At 47.2% G+C, this 20,040-nt stretch overlaps 1 protein-coding gene across 6 annotated transcripts in view; it reads right to left on the bottom strand.

The window, feature by feature from the left end:
* LOC114515321 (myosin-13) overlaps positions 1-20,040 on the bottom strand; it is a 60,766-nt gene that overhangs the window by 17,283 nt on the left and 23,443 nt on the right. For all 6 annotated transcript variants that reach the window (XM_036032988.1, XM_036032990.1, XM_036032992.1 and 3 more), the window contains 12 exons: positions 19,211-19,520; positions 17,281-17,354; positions 17,097-17,184; positions 12,417-12,534; positions 10,863-10,986; positions 9,603-9,739; positions 7,715-7,970; positions 5,779-6,021; positions 3,966-4,142; positions 2,853-2,998; positions 2,657-2,747; positions 1,473-1,862 (listed from right to left, as the gene is read on the bottom strand). In XM_036032988.1, coding sequence (XP_035888881.1) covers positions 1,473-1,862; positions 2,657-2,747; positions 2,853-2,998; positions 3,966-4,142; positions 5,779-6,021; positions 7,715-7,970; positions 9,603-9,739; positions 10,863-10,986; positions 12,417-12,534; positions 17,097-17,184; positions 17,281-17,354; positions 19,211-19,520 — 2,154 coding nt within the window. The remainder of the gene's footprint in view (positions 1-1,472; positions 1,863-2,656; positions 2,748-2,852; positions 2,999-3,965; positions 4,143-5,778; positions 6,022-7,714; positions 7,971-9,602; positions 9,740-10,862; positions 10,987-12,416; positions 12,535-17,096; positions 17,185-17,280; positions 17,355-19,210; positions 19,521-20,040) is intronic.

Here is a 20,040-nt window from a genome sequence, read left to right as displayed (position 1 = left end):
ATATTGAGCATTTATTCGTCCTTAGACTACAAAGTATGAGATGCCAGCAGAAGAAGCAGGGATATTAGATTCAAAGGAAGACCCCAAGGAGCTTAGGATAGCTTTAAGAAGATGACATATAGCATGAAATAATTAAATCAGGGGTAGTTGGAAAAGGAATGGGGACTCACAAAAAGAAAAATCAAAGTCAACAACTTAAGTCAACAACTTAAAAAATACAAGGTAATATAAAGTACTTCTTCCACTGGATTTTAAAAGTGAGAACTAGAGCAGGAAGCAATGATGGAGATAGGGATGATAGTTAAAGGTGGTGTGTGGGTGATGCTTGACTTGGTTTGCTATAGGGGAGAGAGGTGGGGGGAAGGAAAGGTGGGCGGGAGAGAGACAGAGAGAATACATACAGACGCATTTCTTAAGGAAAGGGAAAAAACCAAGGCAGGCACAACAATGACTAAGCTAGAAAGAGAGAGAGAAAGGAGTTGCAGTGAGGAAGAATCAAAATAATGAATGAGCTGTGTAAACTCAGGTGCTAAAGGCAACAAGAGGCACCACGGAGACCACTTTAGTTCTCTGATCTTTCTCTGCATCCCTTTCCTCCTCAGACACTGGAGCAGCCCTCTGTAGGAGGTCCATGGCCCCACGTGGGGGGTCACCCCTTGTCCTAGCCTAGCAGCAGTTTCACATACAGCTTGAAGCTCCCCACAGGAGGGCAACTCTTGAGTCTAGGAGCATAGTTACTGTAGGAGGAAATCTCTTCTTTAAAGCCATACACATAGGCCAGTTTGCCAGGAAACTGGTGACATTTACACATCAGTGCCCTCCTCTGCAGGGGCCCCAGCTGCAGGGAGCCAAGGTCCCAGGTGGGGAGGGGAAGCCACTCAAAAGCAAGAATTTGTTCCTGGGTAGGCATTTCTGACAAATGGCCTGAGAGGTCTGAGAAGGCAGGCACCTCAGTCTCCAAGGTGCCAGTAATTTGTGACTTATTTTTCTCATTCTGAATAAATATTTACTTACTTGTTTAATTTCATATTCATAAGTTATATATATTTTCTTAAAAAGCCCTTCCCCTCTTGAGTTTTAAATGCTTCAAATGCCATCAAACCTGGATCCACCCTGGTCTCATGTGCACTTTCACGTTGGCTATGCTTCCCAGGGACTAATGTTGCAGGCTAAGATGGTGGCCATACCGAGCAAGACCCTTTGATACAATCCATTCCACAGGTTTAGTTCTAGAAAATGCCAGATGGCTTGGAAGCTTTCTGGAAAACTTTGGAAGGATGATGAGGCCCTGAGTCATAGCTGGTCATTGGCTCAAGTTTGACTGACCTGAATTAGTTTGGGGAATGGGGAGCAGGCAGAGCAGGGAGAGGGATTCAGGTGAGAACGTGCATTGAGTGGGGCATTTAATGACACAAGCCCCCTGGGCCAGTGGATGTGGCAGCCTCACACATGCCCAGAGCAAAGTCAGGTACCTTGGACTTGGAGATGGTCTCAATGCTGCTGGCCATGTCATCGATCTCCATCTTCAGCTCACTCTTCTCCTTCTCCAGCTTCTGCTTGACCCTCTGCAGGTTGTCTATCTGCTCCCCAAGTTCAGCCACACTGTCTGCGTGCTTCTTCCTCAGGGCAGCTGCTGTGGCTTCGTGCTGCAGGGTAGCCTCCTCCAGGTCCCTGCGCATTTTCTGGAACTCAGCCTCCCTCTTCTTGTTCATCTCAATCTGGGCCGAAGTGGCCCCTCCAGCCTCTTCCAGCCGCTCGCTGATCTCCTCCAGTTCCCGGGCCAGATCTGAGCGCTGCTTCTCAATCTTGGCTCTGAGTGTGTGTTCTGCTTCAACCTCTTCCTCCAGCTCCTCTGTGCGGGCCTGCAAGGGTCCCTGTGTCAGAAGTGCTGTGGGGCAGCAGCCCGCTTGGTGAGGGCAGGAAGGTGAGGGATGGAGGGCAGGCATTGTAATCCAAAGGATACTCTCTAAGATGAAATTCATGAAAAAAACTTGGCCACAATCCATGTGGCCCTCAGCAGGGAAGTGGTCCGATCATCTGGGATGGAGCCCCACACTGGGAGGTGTCAGCCGCCTGCCCAGGCCCACCAAGGATGCTCTGCAGAATAGGATGCTGTGCTGCATGGAGGGAACAAGCTGCAGAGTGATCATCTCAACATGGTAATATTTTTAATGTATATTTTATGTGTATATTTTATATATATTATGTCTACACACATTTTAATGTTCTTGTTCCTTTAAATGTTTATGTGTATCTATAAACATGTATGTGGGCTATATATACAATACAGCACACATATTTGGGGGGCCTTATGTACACATAAACCCATGGCAAACCATCCTGAAGGAGGCACCCCCAGCTGAAGCTGCCAGCCACTCCTGAGCAGACGGCAAGGCACTGGGCTCAGGAGCAGTGAGCAAAACACCCCTGTCAATAACATTCAGCCTTACTGGTAATAGGTTAATTGTGTCCAAGGAAATCTACATATGTGTTACTTAGAAAATTTAAATATTAATTCAAAAAATAGAAGGGAAGGGCAGGACATTCCCTCCAGCTCTAAGGGGAGGGAGAAAGAAGCAGCTACAGAAATGAGGGGAGCAGGGCAGGGAGGTGCTGGCAGGGTCTTTCGGAGGGGATAAGGGGTCCCCACTCTCACCTGCAGTTCTTTGATCTTCTTATGTAACTGCAAACTGTGAACTTGTTCGTCGTCAATTTTGGTTTGCAGCTGACTAATTTCAAACTCCTTCCTGCAAGTAGATATGTACGTAGTTAAAGTAATATGAAATACAAGCCTTTGGAAGGGGCACACTGGCTTTCTTGCTCAAACCAGAAGTTGAAGATGGAATATCTACTTTTTAAATTTCTCCTCTGCTTGCTGCCTGTCATTCTCTAGATCCATAATGGACTCCTGGGACATTTTCAGGTCTCCTTCCAGTTTCCTCTTCACCCTCTCCAGGTCAGCCCGCAGTTTCCTCTCCTGCTCCAAGCAGCCCTCGAGCTGGGGAAACATGGGTCGGAGGTTGAGATCCTGTAGGGAAGCGAGCTTGCCCTTTTTTCCAGCACTGTCATGCATGCACCTGTGGCTTTCGTGGGCTTGCTTTGAGTGTGACTGCATGCCCCTGGCCCCAGGAGGGGCAAGTTTCCCTTCCTTCCTCACTCTCCTCTTTCCTCCCTTCCAGCAAAGGCTACCCCTGGGGCTGGAACCCCCAGAGGCTCTGTGGTGCCTCTTCCGGCTGATTCCCACATGGCCTGTTCCAGGTCAGGATCCTGCAAGAACATGGTGCCCATAGGGTCATGCTCTTGCCTAGACAGGAAAGGAAGGGGCCTCTGGGGTGGACACTGTCCAGATTGTACACCGTCACTCCTCCCCCAACTTACACCCTGCAACCGCCACGGGAGTGTTAGAGTGTGTGTGCGTACACAGGTGGGTGTTCCACCACAGGGGTGGAGAAGTGGAGCACACTTGCTGTGGCCTCAGGAAAATGAAGGACACCTGGTAAAGCTCTAGCTGCAACTGTGAGTGAAACCTGAAGACTCTGGACCCCAAGGACAAAATGTAACATGATAGGGGGAAATGATCATTTCACAGTCAGAAATAGAACCCATTTTTAGCAATGTTAGTACAAGATTGAAGCTTTTGGAAGCTAGAAGACCTAGAAAGAGATGCTAGTGAGGATGATGATGATGATATTAGCAGCTAATGATTCACTAACACTCTCTACAGGCTGAGTTTCCATGGAAACCCTCGGAGGTGCAGCTAGTTGCCTCCTGTTTCACAGGTGGGGTTTAAGCGGTTTATGAGGCTTGCTCAGCATTCCAGGTGCGTGTGGAGAGGGCTGAGATCTCAGACTAGCGACTCGGACCTTGGGGTCTGAGCACTCACCCTGCACCATGTAGACCCTGTCCTTGCTGAACGAACTCCTGTGAGCAATAAACGTTAGTGCCCAGCAGTAAAATACACTCACGTCATCTGCTTGCTGCTCTAGCTTGACATTTATTTTGATAAGACCATTGACCTTGTCTTCTTCAACCTGAAGGTCATCCAGTGTTTGCTGATGAGCTTCCTGCAGAGATTTCTTCTCCTTGGTTAATTTGGAAATGTTTTCTTCAAGGGCTGTCATTTCTTCAGAGAGATTCTTTACCTAGTAAAATACCAAGACTAATTGAATGTTCAAACAATTAAACCAATTAAACTTTGCTAGAAGCTTCTAGCAAAGGCTATTGATTCTTTTATTGGAGGACATTGTTACTTGTTATCCTTTTATTGAAGGGCACTGTTAAATGCAAATCTGCTGCCTCTGAAGTGTAACCCATCAATCTGTAGTCACCATAACATATCCATGGACATTTGCTTATTAGGTTGGCTGACTGGCATTTAAAATGAGACAAGAAGGGGAAGGAGAAGCCTGAGGTGCTCTCAAGAAAACCCAGAACAGGAGTTCTGAGAGTGAGGAAGCTGGGCAAGGGTTCCCTACACAGAGCTTCAAAGCACTCAGTTGAACTTTTCCCCATGTACCATATTCTTCCAGATCGGAGATAGCTTACTCCTGACACACAGGCTGAATCTGGCCACAGGCATCTTTTCTTTAGTCCTCAAGTGGTTTACAACTTTGGAATAAGTTAGCAACATTGAAAAACTTGAGATTTCACATAAAAGTGAGATTTCTGGCTTCTTACAGAAAGTTGGAAGCTCTGGCAATGCAGGATTCCCATTTCCACCTGGCAACAGCTGGCTGGAGCTGAGTCATGGCTGCCACTGATGGACAGAGTAAATGCTCTCCAGTTTGCCATAGTCTTTACCCCTCGCTATCGTCTCTTTCCATTACTCCCAATTGTTCACCCAGCACTGACTGAGTCATCTCACACCTGGCCAGCCTCATCCTTTGTTCTACCTCATTGGCAACCATTATGAAATGAGTCATGTATTGTGTTCTTCATTTATTTTTGTAAACTATTTACTATTTTGTACCCATGTTATTTTAGTCTACATAATGGCATCATGCTGTGTCTTTTGTTTTCTTCTCCACTCAGCAGTAGTTCTTTTCTACCCATCTTGCTGCTCTCTGTGCAATAGCCTATGGCTCTGCATGGCTGTATAGTACTCCCTGGGCTGCACCCTCCAGATCTCACCTCTCCATTCCCCAGCTTGGACCCTGATACTGCCTCCAGCCCTCCCCCCCCCAAGCACTGCTGCCACAGACATCCTTGTATAGGTCCCTGTAGCAACTGCAGGGAAAACCCCCTGGTCTATACATGGAGGAGCAAAAACACTGGATTGAAGGCTCTGTGGGTTCTTAATTTGACTGATGCCAGATGGCTTTCCTGAAGGCTCATCAGCCTATACCCTACCAATGACCCATGAGGGTCCCTGTACCCCACCTCCTTGCCAATCCTTACCATTACCTAGTTTTCTGCCTCCTTTCTCTCCCCTCCCCCCCATTATCTGCCTGGCCCCTGCAGGCATTCTTGTTTGCTCTTCCTGTGTCAAGTGGGGTGAAAAGCAAAACCGGACAGGACTCAAGATCTCCTACTTTGTGGAGGAAGTGTTGGGGCTGGAAGTGTGGTACAACCAGGCAGGCAGCAGGAGGGTAGAAAAGCCTGGAGGGTGGAGAAATCCTGCAGGGTGGAGATCGAGGCAGAGGACAGAAGTTGGTGGGACTGAACCACCATCTGCTCACTCCTGCCTTTCACTGCCAGGCAATGCTGCCCCGTCTGCTCCTTACTGAGAGTGAGTCAGGGTTGTTCAAGACACTGTGGGCATCCCCTGGCTTTGCCCACCTTGTTCTCTGTGGCATGCTTCTCCTTTTCCACTTTCATCAGGGTCAGCTCCAGGTCATCGATGTCTCTCTTAAGAGAGGAGCATTTATCTTCCAGGTTCCTCTTCTTGGCAACAAGTTCAGAATTTATTTCCTCTTCCTCTTCCAATCTCTCATTCAACTCCTTGACTTTGGCTTCCAGTTGAATCTTGCATTTGATGAGCCCTTCACACCGTTCCTCAGCATCCATCAGATTTTCCATTTCCTGAAAGAACCAGAGCATTATGTTCTGATCGGCTTCTTGATAAATCCTAGACAAGAAGGGCTTTGTGCTCCAAAAGCCCATGAACAAAGCCTAAAGAAGGGCTTTGTTCACACACTTACACACACATGCACATATACTGATGTGCACACACACACATATCATTCACATACTTTTCTTTTAAACCATTAAGGGCATCATCCACCTAATAACTCACCTAAAATAATTTCAAGCAAAGGCATTCATGGAGTTTATAAGGATCTGCAAACCTGCCAGTTTTGGATGCATGGCCATATCACTCTTCCTGCCACCACCATCTAAACAGTGACTCACCTCCTGTGTGTAATCACAAGCTAATGAATGTTTTCAAAACATCACCACCTTTCACCTTTTAACAGAAAAGTGCAGCCTATGTCTCCTTAGCCCTGTTTCCTCAAGCCACAGAACAGAAAATTCAAAGTAGACAGGAATAAGTGATGAAATACAAACATGTCCCAGAACACTCTGTAATGAGTCTCTAAGACAGACCAAGATAAGTTCTTAAACTGCATCAGGCTATAGCTTCTCACATAAGAGTATTGTAAGGACTGGATGCACCTTTCAAGGTCATGAATGAAAACAGACTGGCAAGAATAAGTGTCTGTGTTTATGGAACATGAGCTATGTGCTAGGCATTTTACCTGTATGGACTCACCCAATCCTCCCAGCAACCTTATGATGTGGGTATATTTACTATGCCCATTTGATAGATAAGAATACCGAGGCACAAAGAGGATGAGTATCTTGCCCGAGCTCACACAGCTATCAGATGGAGCACCTTGGGTCTAAACCCAGCAGTCTGGTTCTAAAACTTGTCTTCTTGCCCACTATGCTTGGGACAGTCTTTCTAATAACCACAATATACTGACTGGGAAAGTGAAAGGGGAGGAGAAAATGCTTTTCACATAAGGCAAAAGGTAAATGTATTTGGGAGTTTTAAAAAGGGCAAATGATGCCCTGGCTGGTGTGGCTCAGTAGATTGAGTGCAAGCTGGTGAACCAAAGGGTCACTGGTTCTATTCCCAGTCAGGACACATGCCTGGGTTGTGGGCCAGGCCCCCAGTAGGAGACATGTGAGAGGCAACCACACATTGATGTTTCTCTCCCTTCCTTCCTCTCTCTCTAAAAATGAATTAAAAATCTTTTAAAAAGTATTTTATAAAGAGCAAATAATAAATGCTTTAACTTTGTGAAATGATACAATTACACAGAGTATTATGCACAGTATACATGGCTTTTTTTCTCTTGTTTCTTTGATAAAATGCATATTTTTAAAGCATGTTTGGCTATAACCATGGTATTGAAAATTCCTACATTTACTTTGAATTGTTTAATTAGTGTTTTACTTTTACTCACAAAAGTTTAAAATGCCTGGTACATTCCTGAAGGCTTTTATTATGATGAGACATACCGACAGCAAACTAGGTCTAACACTGCCATGAAAGGCGGGGAGAAGTCAGGGTGAGCAGAATTCACGTTGCAGACGTGTTTTCCAGTCTTCTCTGCTTTGTTGAAGCCAGGACCAGACCCTCCTTTTACTGGCAGTGTGGTGCTGCTATACTCTGTGTGAGCACTAGGTGGCACCAATGTCCCTTCAATAGACACCTTGCTAGGGCCTCCAGGTTGCTCCTCCTTTCTATTTTTAAGAAGGTACTTACAGACTGGACCTGCAACTGGAGGTCATTCTTTTCCTGCAGCAGGGACACCATCTTCTCCTCCAGCTCCTTCCGGCGAGCCTCAGACCTGGCCAGTTCTTCCTTGGCCCTCTCGAAGTCTTCCTTCATGGTGGCTATCTCCCTCTCTGCCTCCGCACTCTTCAGCAGTGGCTTGATCTTGAAGAACAGGTTCATCCAGGGCCAGTGCTTGACGTTCATGAATGAGCGGATGTTGTACTGGATACAGAAGATGGACTCCCTGTACATCCGTTAGGGTCTTAGGGTTGGCATGAATGAACCACAACCAGGTCTTGTCTCCCTCCCCATGCAGCCCATGGGCCCTGGGGCCTGCACCATTCCCTTAGGTGGGAAGGAGCCACAGCTAAGCTGTGTGGATACTATGGACTCCAGAATAGGTTCTGCAAAGGGGGGCAGAGGAAACAGCGCGGCAAAAGTTGGGAGGAAAGGGAGGGAGGGAGGGCACAGGCCTTGTGTGGACGGCCCATTCACCAGCTTCTACCTCCCCACCCCACAGAAAATGCTCTGCCTGAGCATGCCAGTGCCCCCTAATTACCAATGTGAGGGGCATCTTTTATTCCTGTTTTATTGGGTCCTTCTCCCACATTTGAGATATCAACTCTCACCTTTTTGAAACTCCCCTCTACCTTTGATTTCATGATAAAACAGGTTTCCTGTTTCACAGTATTTTGCTATATGGGCTCCCTGTGTATGCATAAGTGGTGGTGTACATCCAGGAGCTGCCTCAGTTCCCGGTCTCCCAGACTCCTGCCCTCACTGAATTGACCTATTTTTCTAATTTTGACCATTGCCTCCATCTCAGTGACACCCTCCCTGTTGCCTATTCGCCATCCTCTGCACCTCCCTATCACACAGCTCCTGTGTACCTGAGAACTTACTTTCCTCTCCTTTGAGCTGAACCCTTCTTTGGGATATTTTAAATTTCTGTGCTGGCTTCCATTCACTTCACCAAGCTCTATGCCTGGGAGATATTCTTGACTAATACATTTGGTGGCCCATATGGCAACGACAATGTCAGAGCTATACAGGTATTGGAGCATCTGGGAGAATGGGCTTCCACCCAAATGCCCCACTTCCTGAAATTCCCATGCCTAACCAGCCACCAACGCTATCATTCCTTCTACTGAAGCATGGGGGAATAAGAGTCTTCTTTATTCCTTCAACACCCCTGCTCCTCTCTTACCCACTGACTCTTACCCTCTCTTACCCAAGACCCTAAGTTACTTAGCGTCTTGTCACTTATTATTTGGACTTCTATCACAGCCTGGTCTTGGCCTCCCTTGTCCTGTCGGTTCCACTCTCCTTATAGCTGCCAGAATGACCTCTCTGAGCTGCAAACCCAAGCCTCTCACTTGTCTCCTTACACACTTTCTGCAGCTCCCCATCGACCAGATGATCCAATATGGGCTCACTCATGTTGCTTCAAATATTGTGAACTGCTTGTTGGTTTCCCTCCCAGGCCATACCCTTTCAAGCCAGGCAAAACTTCTTTCAGAAAGATTTCTTCTTATTGACCCTTTCATGCCAACCACAACCCCCTACAAGGCTGGAGACTGATTCTCAACAGTCCCCCATTGTCCTGAATGTAACTCTGACCTTGTATGGATCATGGGCATTGACATTAGCCATGCATGTAAGTGCTTCCCACTGGCCTTGAGCCCCTGGAGGGCAGGGCTCCTTTCCATAGCCCCAGGACCAAGCAGAGACCCCAGCATGGAATTCCTGCTCAGGAAATGTTGGTTAAGTAGATGAACAAGTACGTTAATATCCTGAGACTATAAGCAGAAGTGGTATTCAATGCCCAAGCAGGAAGGCAGGGTAAGGTGACAGGAGGGGGGCGGGTCTCCGTCACCTCCTCTCCATCATCTTCTTGAACTCCACCCTCATCAGGTACCCTCGGCACAGGGCCTGCGTGCGCGTCATCAGGGTCACCAGCTTCTCATCCCTCATCTCCTCCAAAAGTCCCAGGAGCCCAGCTTTGAAAAACACCTGTATTAAAGGAGAGACAGCCCTGCTCTGTTTCAGTAGGTGATCAGCCTGTCTCTGTCTGACTGCAGTCCTTGACTTTTAGGCCCTGGATAGGGACTGACAGCCACCTGGCTCCCAGGACTCAATGCTCAGCAGCTCTGGGGTCCTCAGCAGCTCTTCCTGTGTCTTGTTCCCAAGCACGTTCCAGGCCCCACCAACCCACATGGACAAATTCTGACAAAGCCCAGATACAGGGAGCAAAAGTGTGCCTGAAAAGTGACCTCAGAGCTCAATTGTGCCCAGATCAGGGGAGATTCAGACTTCCACCTGCCCATCCTCAAAGGGTGTATTTTGCTACATGGGCTCCCTCTCTGCCCATCCAAGAAGGGTGGTCCCACCTCAGGCCCATCCACCTGCTGCCCACAGAGGCAGGGCTTCCTTGGCCCCCATGATGTTCCAAGGAAGCAGGGTTCCCTTGGGGGCAGCAGGTTTCTCCCTGGTGGGGTGGATGCTTCTGGTCCCGGTCTGTCCCTTTTCCGCACATGGAGTGTTGGGGCCAGGATTGGAAGCCAGCCTTTACCACTCACTATCCATGTGACCGTGAGTAAGTTTCTTGTTGGGAAGCCACACTTTCTCACCCTCCCAACAACCCTGTGAGGTCTGCATCACCTCATCAGGTTATTGAGGATCAATAAGATGTGTACAGAGGACATGTCCCAGGCTCAATGCACATGTGCTCAATAAGTAGCCTTTTTATGAGTTATAACAATTCTTCTCAAGTGCTCACTGTCCCTGGGATTCTTTCTGTGTTCTCCTTTCTCTGGGGCTCCTTCATCACCTTTAGCATCTTTACTATGCTGCCTCCAGGACACCAAGCTCCCATTGCTTTCTTCTATGGCTGGTGGGGCTCTGGGTGCCAATTAAGCCTCTAGACTCTTAAAAACCAACACAGAGACAGAGCCCTCTGCACCCAGTCACAGGGCTCCCTCCACCTGGGCTATGGACCAAGGGGTAGTCAGGTTGACTAGGTGGGGAAGGAGATCCCTTTCTTCCACTCAGCTAACAAGCAGCCCTGGGCTGTGGTGACACAGGGTGGGGAGGGGGTATAGGGAGGTGTGGGTGTCCCAGCTCCACCTGTTCTCACCTTGGTATGACCAAACCTGAACTGCTCCCGGTCCACATCGATAGAGTTCAGAAGCTTCTCAGAAGCATTTTTACTGTCAATAAACTGCCCTTCTGGGATGGCGCTAGCATTGAGGATCCGGTACCTGAGGAGGGAGGACAGCAGGTCAGTTCCAGGGCTGCTGGCAGGGGCAGCCGGTCAGTGGGCCTCAGAGGAGAAGAACTGCATCTGTTCCTCACTGCTCAGCCCAGCACCCTCAGTGCCCTGCGAGGGCCCTGGCCAGCAAGCCCTTGGGTAAGGCTGGAATGGGAGGAGGTGGTCCATTGTGCCTGCGATGGGAGTGGGAGGCTGAAAGCAGATTGCAGAGAGCCACTGTGCCATGGGTGACGAGAGTCTGCCAGCTGTTGGCCCAGCACATGGGAGGCTGAGGCGACACCTGGCCCTCAAGGAGCCCTGCCCTGGCAGATGTGTCAGGCCTCACACCTACTTAGGTCCCCTCAGCAGCCTGGAAGTGTGGGTTGGGGTGGTCGTTTCAGCAAAGGGATGAGATTCCCTGGCTGAATTCACACCTTAAGAAAGGTCCCATACCTGAGACCAGGCCTTCTAGAACCTTCTCTTTTTCCAGCCTTAGGAGGAAATGGAATATTGCACAGCTGGTCTGGCAGAAGGGGAATCTAGGGATGGTTCTACACAAGCAGGCTGTGGCAGGAGGGAGAAACAACAGGAGGAAGCCCTGCCAAGTGCATGGCAGAAATTTTGCTTTCAGGGAAAACGTTTTTGTTTTGTTTTGTCTTATTTTAAAGCCTTTATTTACTTACTTTTAGAGAGAAGAGAAGGGAAAGAGAGAGAGAAGGAAATATTGATGTGAGAGAGAAACATCCATAGGTTGCTTCCAGTGTGCACTCCAAGTGGGGACCAAACCTGCAACTCAGGCATGTGCCCTGACCGAGAATCAAACCAGAACCTTTTGCTCTGCAGAATGGCACCCAACCAACTGAGCCATATTGGTCATGGCTTCCCCCCACGCCTCAACACACCCTGAAATCAACTGTGCCTCTGGGAGGTCCCTCTCCCTCCTCCACTCTGGGTGCAGCCTGGACTTGTGGGGCCAGATGGTAGCTAGGAGGAATTGGTCTAGAGCAGTGGGTCTCAGTGGGGGTAGGGGGGTGTTTTGTCTCCTCAGGGGACATTTAACAATGGAGACATTTTTGATTTTCACAGCTCTTGGGTTTGCTACTGGCATCTGTGGATAGAGACCAGGGATGCTGCCCAAATCCTATCAATGCACAAGCAGCCCTGCAATTAAGGATTATCTAGCCCCAAATATCCAAGTGCAGTAGTTGCAAAACTTTGATCTAGAGTCTCAGTCAGGCTACGTGGTCTGGGCTTTGACCTTGGAGCCACTTTGGGCAAGCCTGGCATTCACACTGGGCAGAGGATCACCCCTCCACCACAGCCCAAGATGAAGCCTGTGGACACCCTGGGGTGAGCCCTCCACACACCCAGCCCAAAGAGCACTTTTGGGGAAGTCCAAAGGTGCCCCCAAAAGACAGATGCAAAGATGAGACAACCTACCGCTGTTTGAAGTCAGCGTAAAGGATGCGGCTGGGGAATCCTTTCCTGCAGATCCGGATGCCCTCAAGGACCCCGTTGCAGCGCAGCTGGTGCATGACCAAGTGGTGGTCCATCACACCTGGGGAGAGAGCATCCCGGAGGCAGGTCAATGGCTTTCTCATTGCTTTCCTTGATGGTCTGGGCACTGTGAGGCACTCTGACACACCCAGACTTGAATGGAAAGGGTTTGTGCCAGCTGTAGGGTTGGCAGTGGCTGGAGCCTGCCTTCCGTCTTCATGGACATAATCCCAACCTCTTGGGTGGACTCCAGCATCCCACCATGGAAGTGAGAGCCAAATATCAAATATTGATTTTTACCATGGCCATGGTCCTTGGCTCTGTAGCTAGGCTCCAAGGGAGGGCAGAGTGAGTGTGGAGCACCCTTTGGGCTTCCCATTAGATAACTTGAGATGCCCTTCTGCCTCTACTCAAGGACAGGGATGCCAAATTTGCAGGCTGTGCCTTCAGTGGGAGAAGAGAAACAGGGAGAACAAGGATGGCTGTGGCAGGGGGTGTGGGGGGTTGAATGCAGGGCAGTCATCTGTTGACCATTGAGCACCTGCTCTGGAAGGTAAGTGGGGGCACCAAGGCAAGGGTGCAAGAAGAGCCAAGGGGACAAGACCCTGTGGGGAAGCAACATGGTCACTCTTGGTAACTGGCCTGGGTCAGGCACAAATCAAACAGGGACCCGGGAAATTCTGTCTTGGGACTATGTGAGGGCTCAGAGGAGAGGTACTATGGCTATGTAATGGCTTCTTAGTGTGAGTGCCCTATTTTTCTGGGGAGGGGCTAAAGCTGGTTTTGACTTAACCTTATGGAAACTTCTAGAATGCTCCCAAGTTCCCCTGGCTGCTGTGAGGAGAGATAATTATACATTTACACAAATTTCGAGATTCTGTTGGAGCTGCACTACTGTCTGACCCAGAAGTTCTGGGCCATGAGTGGCTATTTAAATTGAGATTCATTCAGATGAAAGATGTCATATAACTAGTGGCTATCTCACTAGACAGCTCAGATATAGAACATCTCCATCATTCCTGTAAGTTCTAGTGAATAGTGATTCTCTACAGGAATAAGTGAGTAAGAGCAGGGAGAAAATGTATCAGAAATTCAGAGAACCTCTGATATGAGAGAACCTTAGGAATCATCTAGTCTAAGTCCCAGCCCCATTATTTCTCAGATGAGAATTCTGAGGAGTTCAGATCCTGCTGGACTATTTACTAGCCATGGGAACATGTACGTTTCATGCTACAATGTCCTCATTTGTAAAATAGGGATAATGGCAGTATCCACTTCCTCAGGCTGTTGTGGGGATTGCGTTCATATGAGTGGAGATCTTCAAGTAGCCCCTGACACACAGTGAGGGGTGCATTAGACACTTGCTGCTTCTCCTTGTGGTGCCCCAGGCTGGGTTAAAGACATGGCGAGGCTGCCATTGGCACGAGAGGCGAGAGCAGACAGAAAATGTGTAGTGGACAACTGACCCTTTCAGAGACAGAAGAAACCTTAGACTATCATTTTATGATGGGGAGACCAGAGTACCATTTGGCTTGCCAAATGCATCCACTCAGGGGCAACTTTGAGTTCCCACAAAGCCATTCTGTAAGATGGAGGAGTGTGAGGGTGGCTGAGCACAGAGAGGTGAAGTGCCTCCCAGGGTCATCGCAGAGCTGAGGCTGGACTCCTGTCCCTCCTGGGCCCCTCCTGTGGGTACAGGCTCAGAATTCTTTCCCTTTGTCCTGCTCCACCCAGCTGAGACAGTTCATAGAAGGCCCATAAGAAAAATCCTCCTTTGCCTTTGTACCAATATGCAGAACTTCTACAAAGTTCCCCAGGCAATTGCTTCATCTTTCTTATGTCATATTTGCTGCAGGACTTTCTTCCTCTCTATTCTCCCTTTACTTACCACTTCCATCCCACTCCTTCCTCCAGCCATTTTGACTTTCACAGGTGGTTGCACCCATCCTGTCTCTTATTCTCTGTATTTTATGATGCTTTGACACCTTGGGGCTTGCTGGCCCTGGTGAGACTGCCCTTCTCAGAGCTGACCATTTCCTAGAGATAGAGATTCTTCCCCTGTGGACACACAATTCACATACAACCCAACCAATCCAGAGCCCATCGCCCCCAGCCGCTACCTGTATCATCATGCTGTCCCACTCAGGGCCAATATTCCCAAGCCCTGATTCCTCTAGGGCAGGGCCAGGTGCCAGACCAGTGGGCACAGCTTCTACCGCCTAGAGCCCGTGGGAATTATTCAAACTAGCCAACCCTGAACCCGCTCCTCCTGCCTTGCCCATTCTTTCCCATGGAAACCACAGTGAAGGCTCTTGTCTATGGTTCTGCCCACTCCCCTCGCCTCCTTACTGACGTCAGAGGTCCCCCAAGTGGCCCTGCATAGTGAGGGGCTCCTTGTCCATTTGGGCACTGTAGCTATCTTTTCAATGGCAGCCATCTGCTGATCTGTTGGCCTCACCATACTAGAATAATAATAAAAGCGACATTTTGAGCAGCAGCACTCCAACCACTGGCCAGTCAACAGCAAACATTTAGCAGGATCCAGGCTCGCAGCAGAGGAGAATGGGAGGACGGGGGACTGGAACCCTGTCCTGAAGGGCTTCTATTCCAGCTGTGCCCATGAGCCCTGGAGGACAGCCGGAGAACAGCTACAGAGCACCAAATGTGACTAGGGCTTTGATGGCAGCCCCAGCTCTGGGCGCCCTGGGGCGAGGCGTTGAAGCTGCCTAGCCCCAGTTCCCTCTTCTAGAAAATGAGCAGCCCCACCAGCTGCTCTTGTGTGTCAGTGTGTTAGTCTATTCCCAGAAACCGGAAAGAAAATGGAGAGTGCGAGAGCAGAGGAGATGCAAAGTGGGGAGGAAGGGACAGAGAGCCTGCCAAAATTTACCTTCGAAAAGAAGGAGTGAACCAATGGATTACCAAAACCTCTGGGGCCCTGGAGGCACAGTGTGAACCCACAGAGGTTCAGCCCACCCTCCTGTCACCTGGCACTTGCAGGCCATGTGCCATATACAAGAGTCATGGCACATGTGTGTTTGACTTGTACAAGCACATGCTCTACAACAACAGTGGGGATCGATTTTCTTCATGACAGAACACCCGCATCCAAGCCAACCATCTCCCCTGGTGCTTAACCAAAGGAGCGGCTCTGCTCCTGCCCTGGAGGGGACCTGGCTGCGCTGGACTCCCAGGCAGGGCGCCACCTGCCCCAGACACGGAGCGCCACGACAGCGTGGTGCATTTTGCCTTCAGCTTAGACTTGAGAACCAACTTTCACAGAAAATAAACTCCACTAAATACAGTGGACCAGGTTATTTTGGGCCTTAAAGTTTCTGGTTTTAAGTGATAGTAATGATAACAATTCCTTTATTATTATTATTATCATTATTATTATACATACTATTATTCTAATAATTATACTCATAAGTTTTATTTAATGATAATAATTGACAGCCAACATTTATGGAATGTTCACATTCAGCCTTGTTTTAAATACTTGACTTGTATTCATTCATTTAATCTCCACAAGCCTCTATAGCAGGTTAAATGTGTTAATGTTTACAAAGTCAGTGTACATTTTATAAGAGCTCATTGAATAAATAAGTGAATGAATAACTAACTAAACAAATGAATGAATGAATAAACACAAATTTTCTGCTTGTTTATAGAGCAGAAAGTTAAAGTCCTTGGCTCAGGGTCCCAAGGGCAGTAGTAGGTGGAGCCAGGATTTCTCTCCTCCGCCCTTCAGCTCCTCCGCTCACCTGTAAGGATGCCAAAAGCAGGCATTCACTCGGGTACCAGCAACCCACGTCCGAGGTAGGACGGCCTGACTGGGGAGTGAGCTGCTCTGTAGCCATAGCTCTGTGTGACAGTTTGTTTTGCTCTTTGTGACAAATGGCCCCAAAACACAGCTATATGGTAAGAGTATTTATGAATCCAGGATGGGGTGGTGGCTAAAGCCCTACTGTACTGCACAGCATTCTGTATGCCTGTGGTCTCATCCTCAGTTTTCTCATTTGTAAAATGAAGTCGTTACACTTGTCTCACAGAGAACTGCTGTCAGCAGTACAGACGATAGAATAGAGTGACTGACATGCAGCCTAGGCTCGGAAAGCAGTTGCTACTGATTCTGTTTTTATTGTGGAATACCTAAGATGATTATTTGCCAGTTCTAGTGGTTCTTCATGTTGGGGGAATGGGAACCAGAGCCCTTTAAGAACTGTATGAAAGTGATGGATTTAATGTGTCCGTGAATGTATACACAATACTTTGGATACAATCTCATAAGAGTGCCAGATAAACCACGCAAGATGCCCAGTTGAATTTGAACTTCAGATAAGCAGCAAATAATTTTTGAGCATAAGTATATCCCCAAATATGGCACAAGTCATACTTACACTAAGACATTTTTCATTATCTGAATTCAAATTTAGCAGGTTGCGTGGTATTTTTGTTGTGCAACCTGGCAGCTCTGTTTCATAGACTACCTAGCGAGGGGACAAGGACCCGGCAGCTTTCCTCAGGTAGACACACATGTGTATGAACACACATGAATGCATGTGCATGTGCACACACAGAGTTTTGCATGTTTCAGAAGTTCTGTTCAGGCAGATCCTCACTCACCAGGAGTCTTGGTTTCATTGGGAATCAAACATCGCACAAAGTGGGGATGAGTGCTCCTCAGGTTGGTCATCAATTTGTTTAAATTTTCCTGGGACACAAACCAGAACAAGCACATTTACCTTAGCAAATGTTCTTTCAACAGGCAAAAAAGACAACCAAAGGTGGAAGGTGCCAAAACACGAACCCTGAACACCGCCGACACGGTCTGGAAGGAGGAGCCCTTCTTCTTCCCGCCTTTCTTGCTGCTGCCAGAGTCACCTGAAGACAGATACAGACTGTGTCAGAGGCAGCTCTGAGGACTTCGCCTCTTGCAGCCCTGGAAGTCTTGGTTTTCTTTTTTTTTCCTATTTATTTTATTGTTTATGCTGTTACAATTGTCCCTACTTTTTCCCCATTTGCCCCACTCCACCCATCCCCACCCTGCTAGGCAATCTGTACCCCTTGTTCATGACCATGGCTCATGCAAATATGTTCTTTAGCTGAGAGTTTTTATTTGTTTTGTTTTTTAATGTGCCTTCGAACTACTTAGATTTGGGGATGCACATGTCTATCACAGAGGGAATGGGGTAGGGTGGGATGGAGGTGGCATTTAACTGGGAGAAAAAAATTAGATTCTAGTATCCAAGGAGAATTTTTTCCTTTAGAAATCAGATGTGAAGTTCAAGCAAGTATTTGGCAAGACTGAAACATTCCTCTTGATGAGAAAGTAGATGAGAATAATACAACTGAAAATTCTTAAGAATAGTCCACAATGTCAGATTTAGTCTCTGACATATAATCAAGATTTGGTCCTGTGGGAAATGTTATGCCTTAGTTTCCCCCACACCCCTCTCATGCACTCCCTTGTCCCCAGGGGCCACCATGACTCCGAGCCTGGGAAAAGGGGAGAGAGGCAGGAAAGCCACTTCCACAGACCCACACATACACAGGACTTTGTTGTTCGAGTCCTGGGGTTATCTCTAAGCGAGGTCACAGAGAGCCCTGATTAGGTTAGAAGAAGATGGTGTTAATTGTTTAAACTTGTGTCCATTGTTTATACCCCACTGCTCAAAGTATGCTAGACATTAATTTTTAAAAATGGTCTAATTATAGAATGAATTATTATACTGCATATATTTTCAAAATAAAAACATATATTTGTCAAATTTGTGCATTTAAGATAATCCATTATTTTTAAACCCTATTTTGGGTTAAAAATAGGAACATTATTTAAAATATATATATGATTAACCTTAAAAAGTGATACTTTTTATATAGACACTTTGGACACTTTTTATATAGACGCTTATATAGACACTTTGGAAAACAGTCTAGAAATTTTTCAAGAAAGTTATACATAGAGCTATCATACGACTCAGTGATTCTACTCCTAGGTATATACCCAAGAGAACTGACAACATATTTACACAAAGAAACTTGTATGTAAATGGTGAAGGCAGCGTTATTTATAATAGCTGAGAAGTAAAGGCAAGCCAAATGTCCATCAATTAGTGAGTAGATGGACAAAATGTGTAACACACATACAATGGAATATTATTCATCTTATAAAAAGAAGTGAAGTACTGATACATGCCATGACATGAACCAGGAAAACATTAGGCTAAGTGAAAGCAGCCAGGCACAAAAGACCATCCAGTGCATGACTTCATTTATGTAAAATGTCCAGCGTAGACAAATCCATTGAGAGAGAAAGTAGATTAGTTGTTGTTAGGGGCTGGGCAAAGGGTGAGTGAGAAGTGATTGCTAATGGATTGCAAAGGTGATGAAAATTTATTGAATTAGATAATGGTGATGATTTTACAACCCTGTAAGCATATTAAAACCACCGAATTATTGAAAAGATGAATTTTATGGTATATGAGTAATATCTCAATTAAAAACTGTTAAAGAATGTGGCACTGGCTCTCACGTCCACTGAGAGTTTTGGTTTCATTCCACAGAACCATCTCTTAAGGAAGAGGATGAACAGGAGAAAGGAAAACAGGCATTAGAGATGGACAAATAAGGCAAGCTCAACCGGAAGTTTGTGCTGACTACTGAGTCCTTATAAGCAGCTTTGGGTTATGAGTAATTACAGAGATATTTCTACTGGTTAAGAAAAAGAAGAATTTCACCTGCTTCTGCACCAGCATAGTTGGAAAAAAGGAAGGACAGTAGCTTCAGTGATGACTTCTGGTACAGCCCAACCACTGTCTCGTTCAGGGGGTCCTTGTTCTTGTCAAGCCAGCCAGCAATGTTGTAGTCCACGGTGCCCGCATAGTGCACCAGTGAGAAGTGGGCCTCAGCTTTGCCTTTGACAACCTTAGGCTTCTGGAAGTTGTTGGACTTGCCCAGGTGCTGGTCATACAGCTTGTTCTTGAAGGAGGTGTCTGTGGCCTTGGGGAACATGCACTCTTCTTCCAGGATGGAGAAGATGCCCATAGGCTAGAAGGAGCATAACAGGCTATACTTCAGTATTTGATGCTAGTATATTCCAATGACTCTGTTGTCTGCAGGAGCCAAAGATGATCTCTTTGGTGCTGTCACTCTGTTACTAGGAGCACTGGACTGTAAGTGCTGAGAGAGCAAGGCTCTTGGCCTGTTTGGTGCAATGACAGAATAGTGCTAGACATATAATAGGTGCTTAATTTATATTTGTTGAACAAAAGTACACAGAATGAAATTGTGTGTATATAAATGTAACTTGCTTTTAGCAATAGGTTTACAAAAACTGTAGCTATGTACACAGACATAAAGTAATACAAGGGGGGGGGCCCAAAATGGAATTATCTTCTGGAGGGCAGGCCCCTTGTAGTACAGGCTTCCCCTGCTAGGTGAATGTTCTAGGAACCCATCTGTATTAGTGCACCAATTGGCATTGTTGTGAGAGCCTGCATTCAGCTTAAGTGAAGATTTTTGAAGAATCTTTCAAGTGTTTTCCCATTTCATGATGGGTGATTTATGA

The sequence above is a fragment of the Phyllostomus discolor genome, chromosome 8, assembly GCF_004126475.2.
Source record: "Phyllostomus discolor isolate MPI-MPIP mPhyDis1 chromosome 8, mPhyDis1.pri.v3, whole genome shotgun sequence".
NCBI classification, from domain to species: Eukaryota; Metazoa; Chordata; class Mammalia; order Chiroptera; family Phyllostomidae; genus Phyllostomus; species Phyllostomus discolor.
The sequence above is the reverse complement of the archived record's forward strand: the minus strand, read 5'-3'. Positions and strand labels throughout refer to the sequence as shown.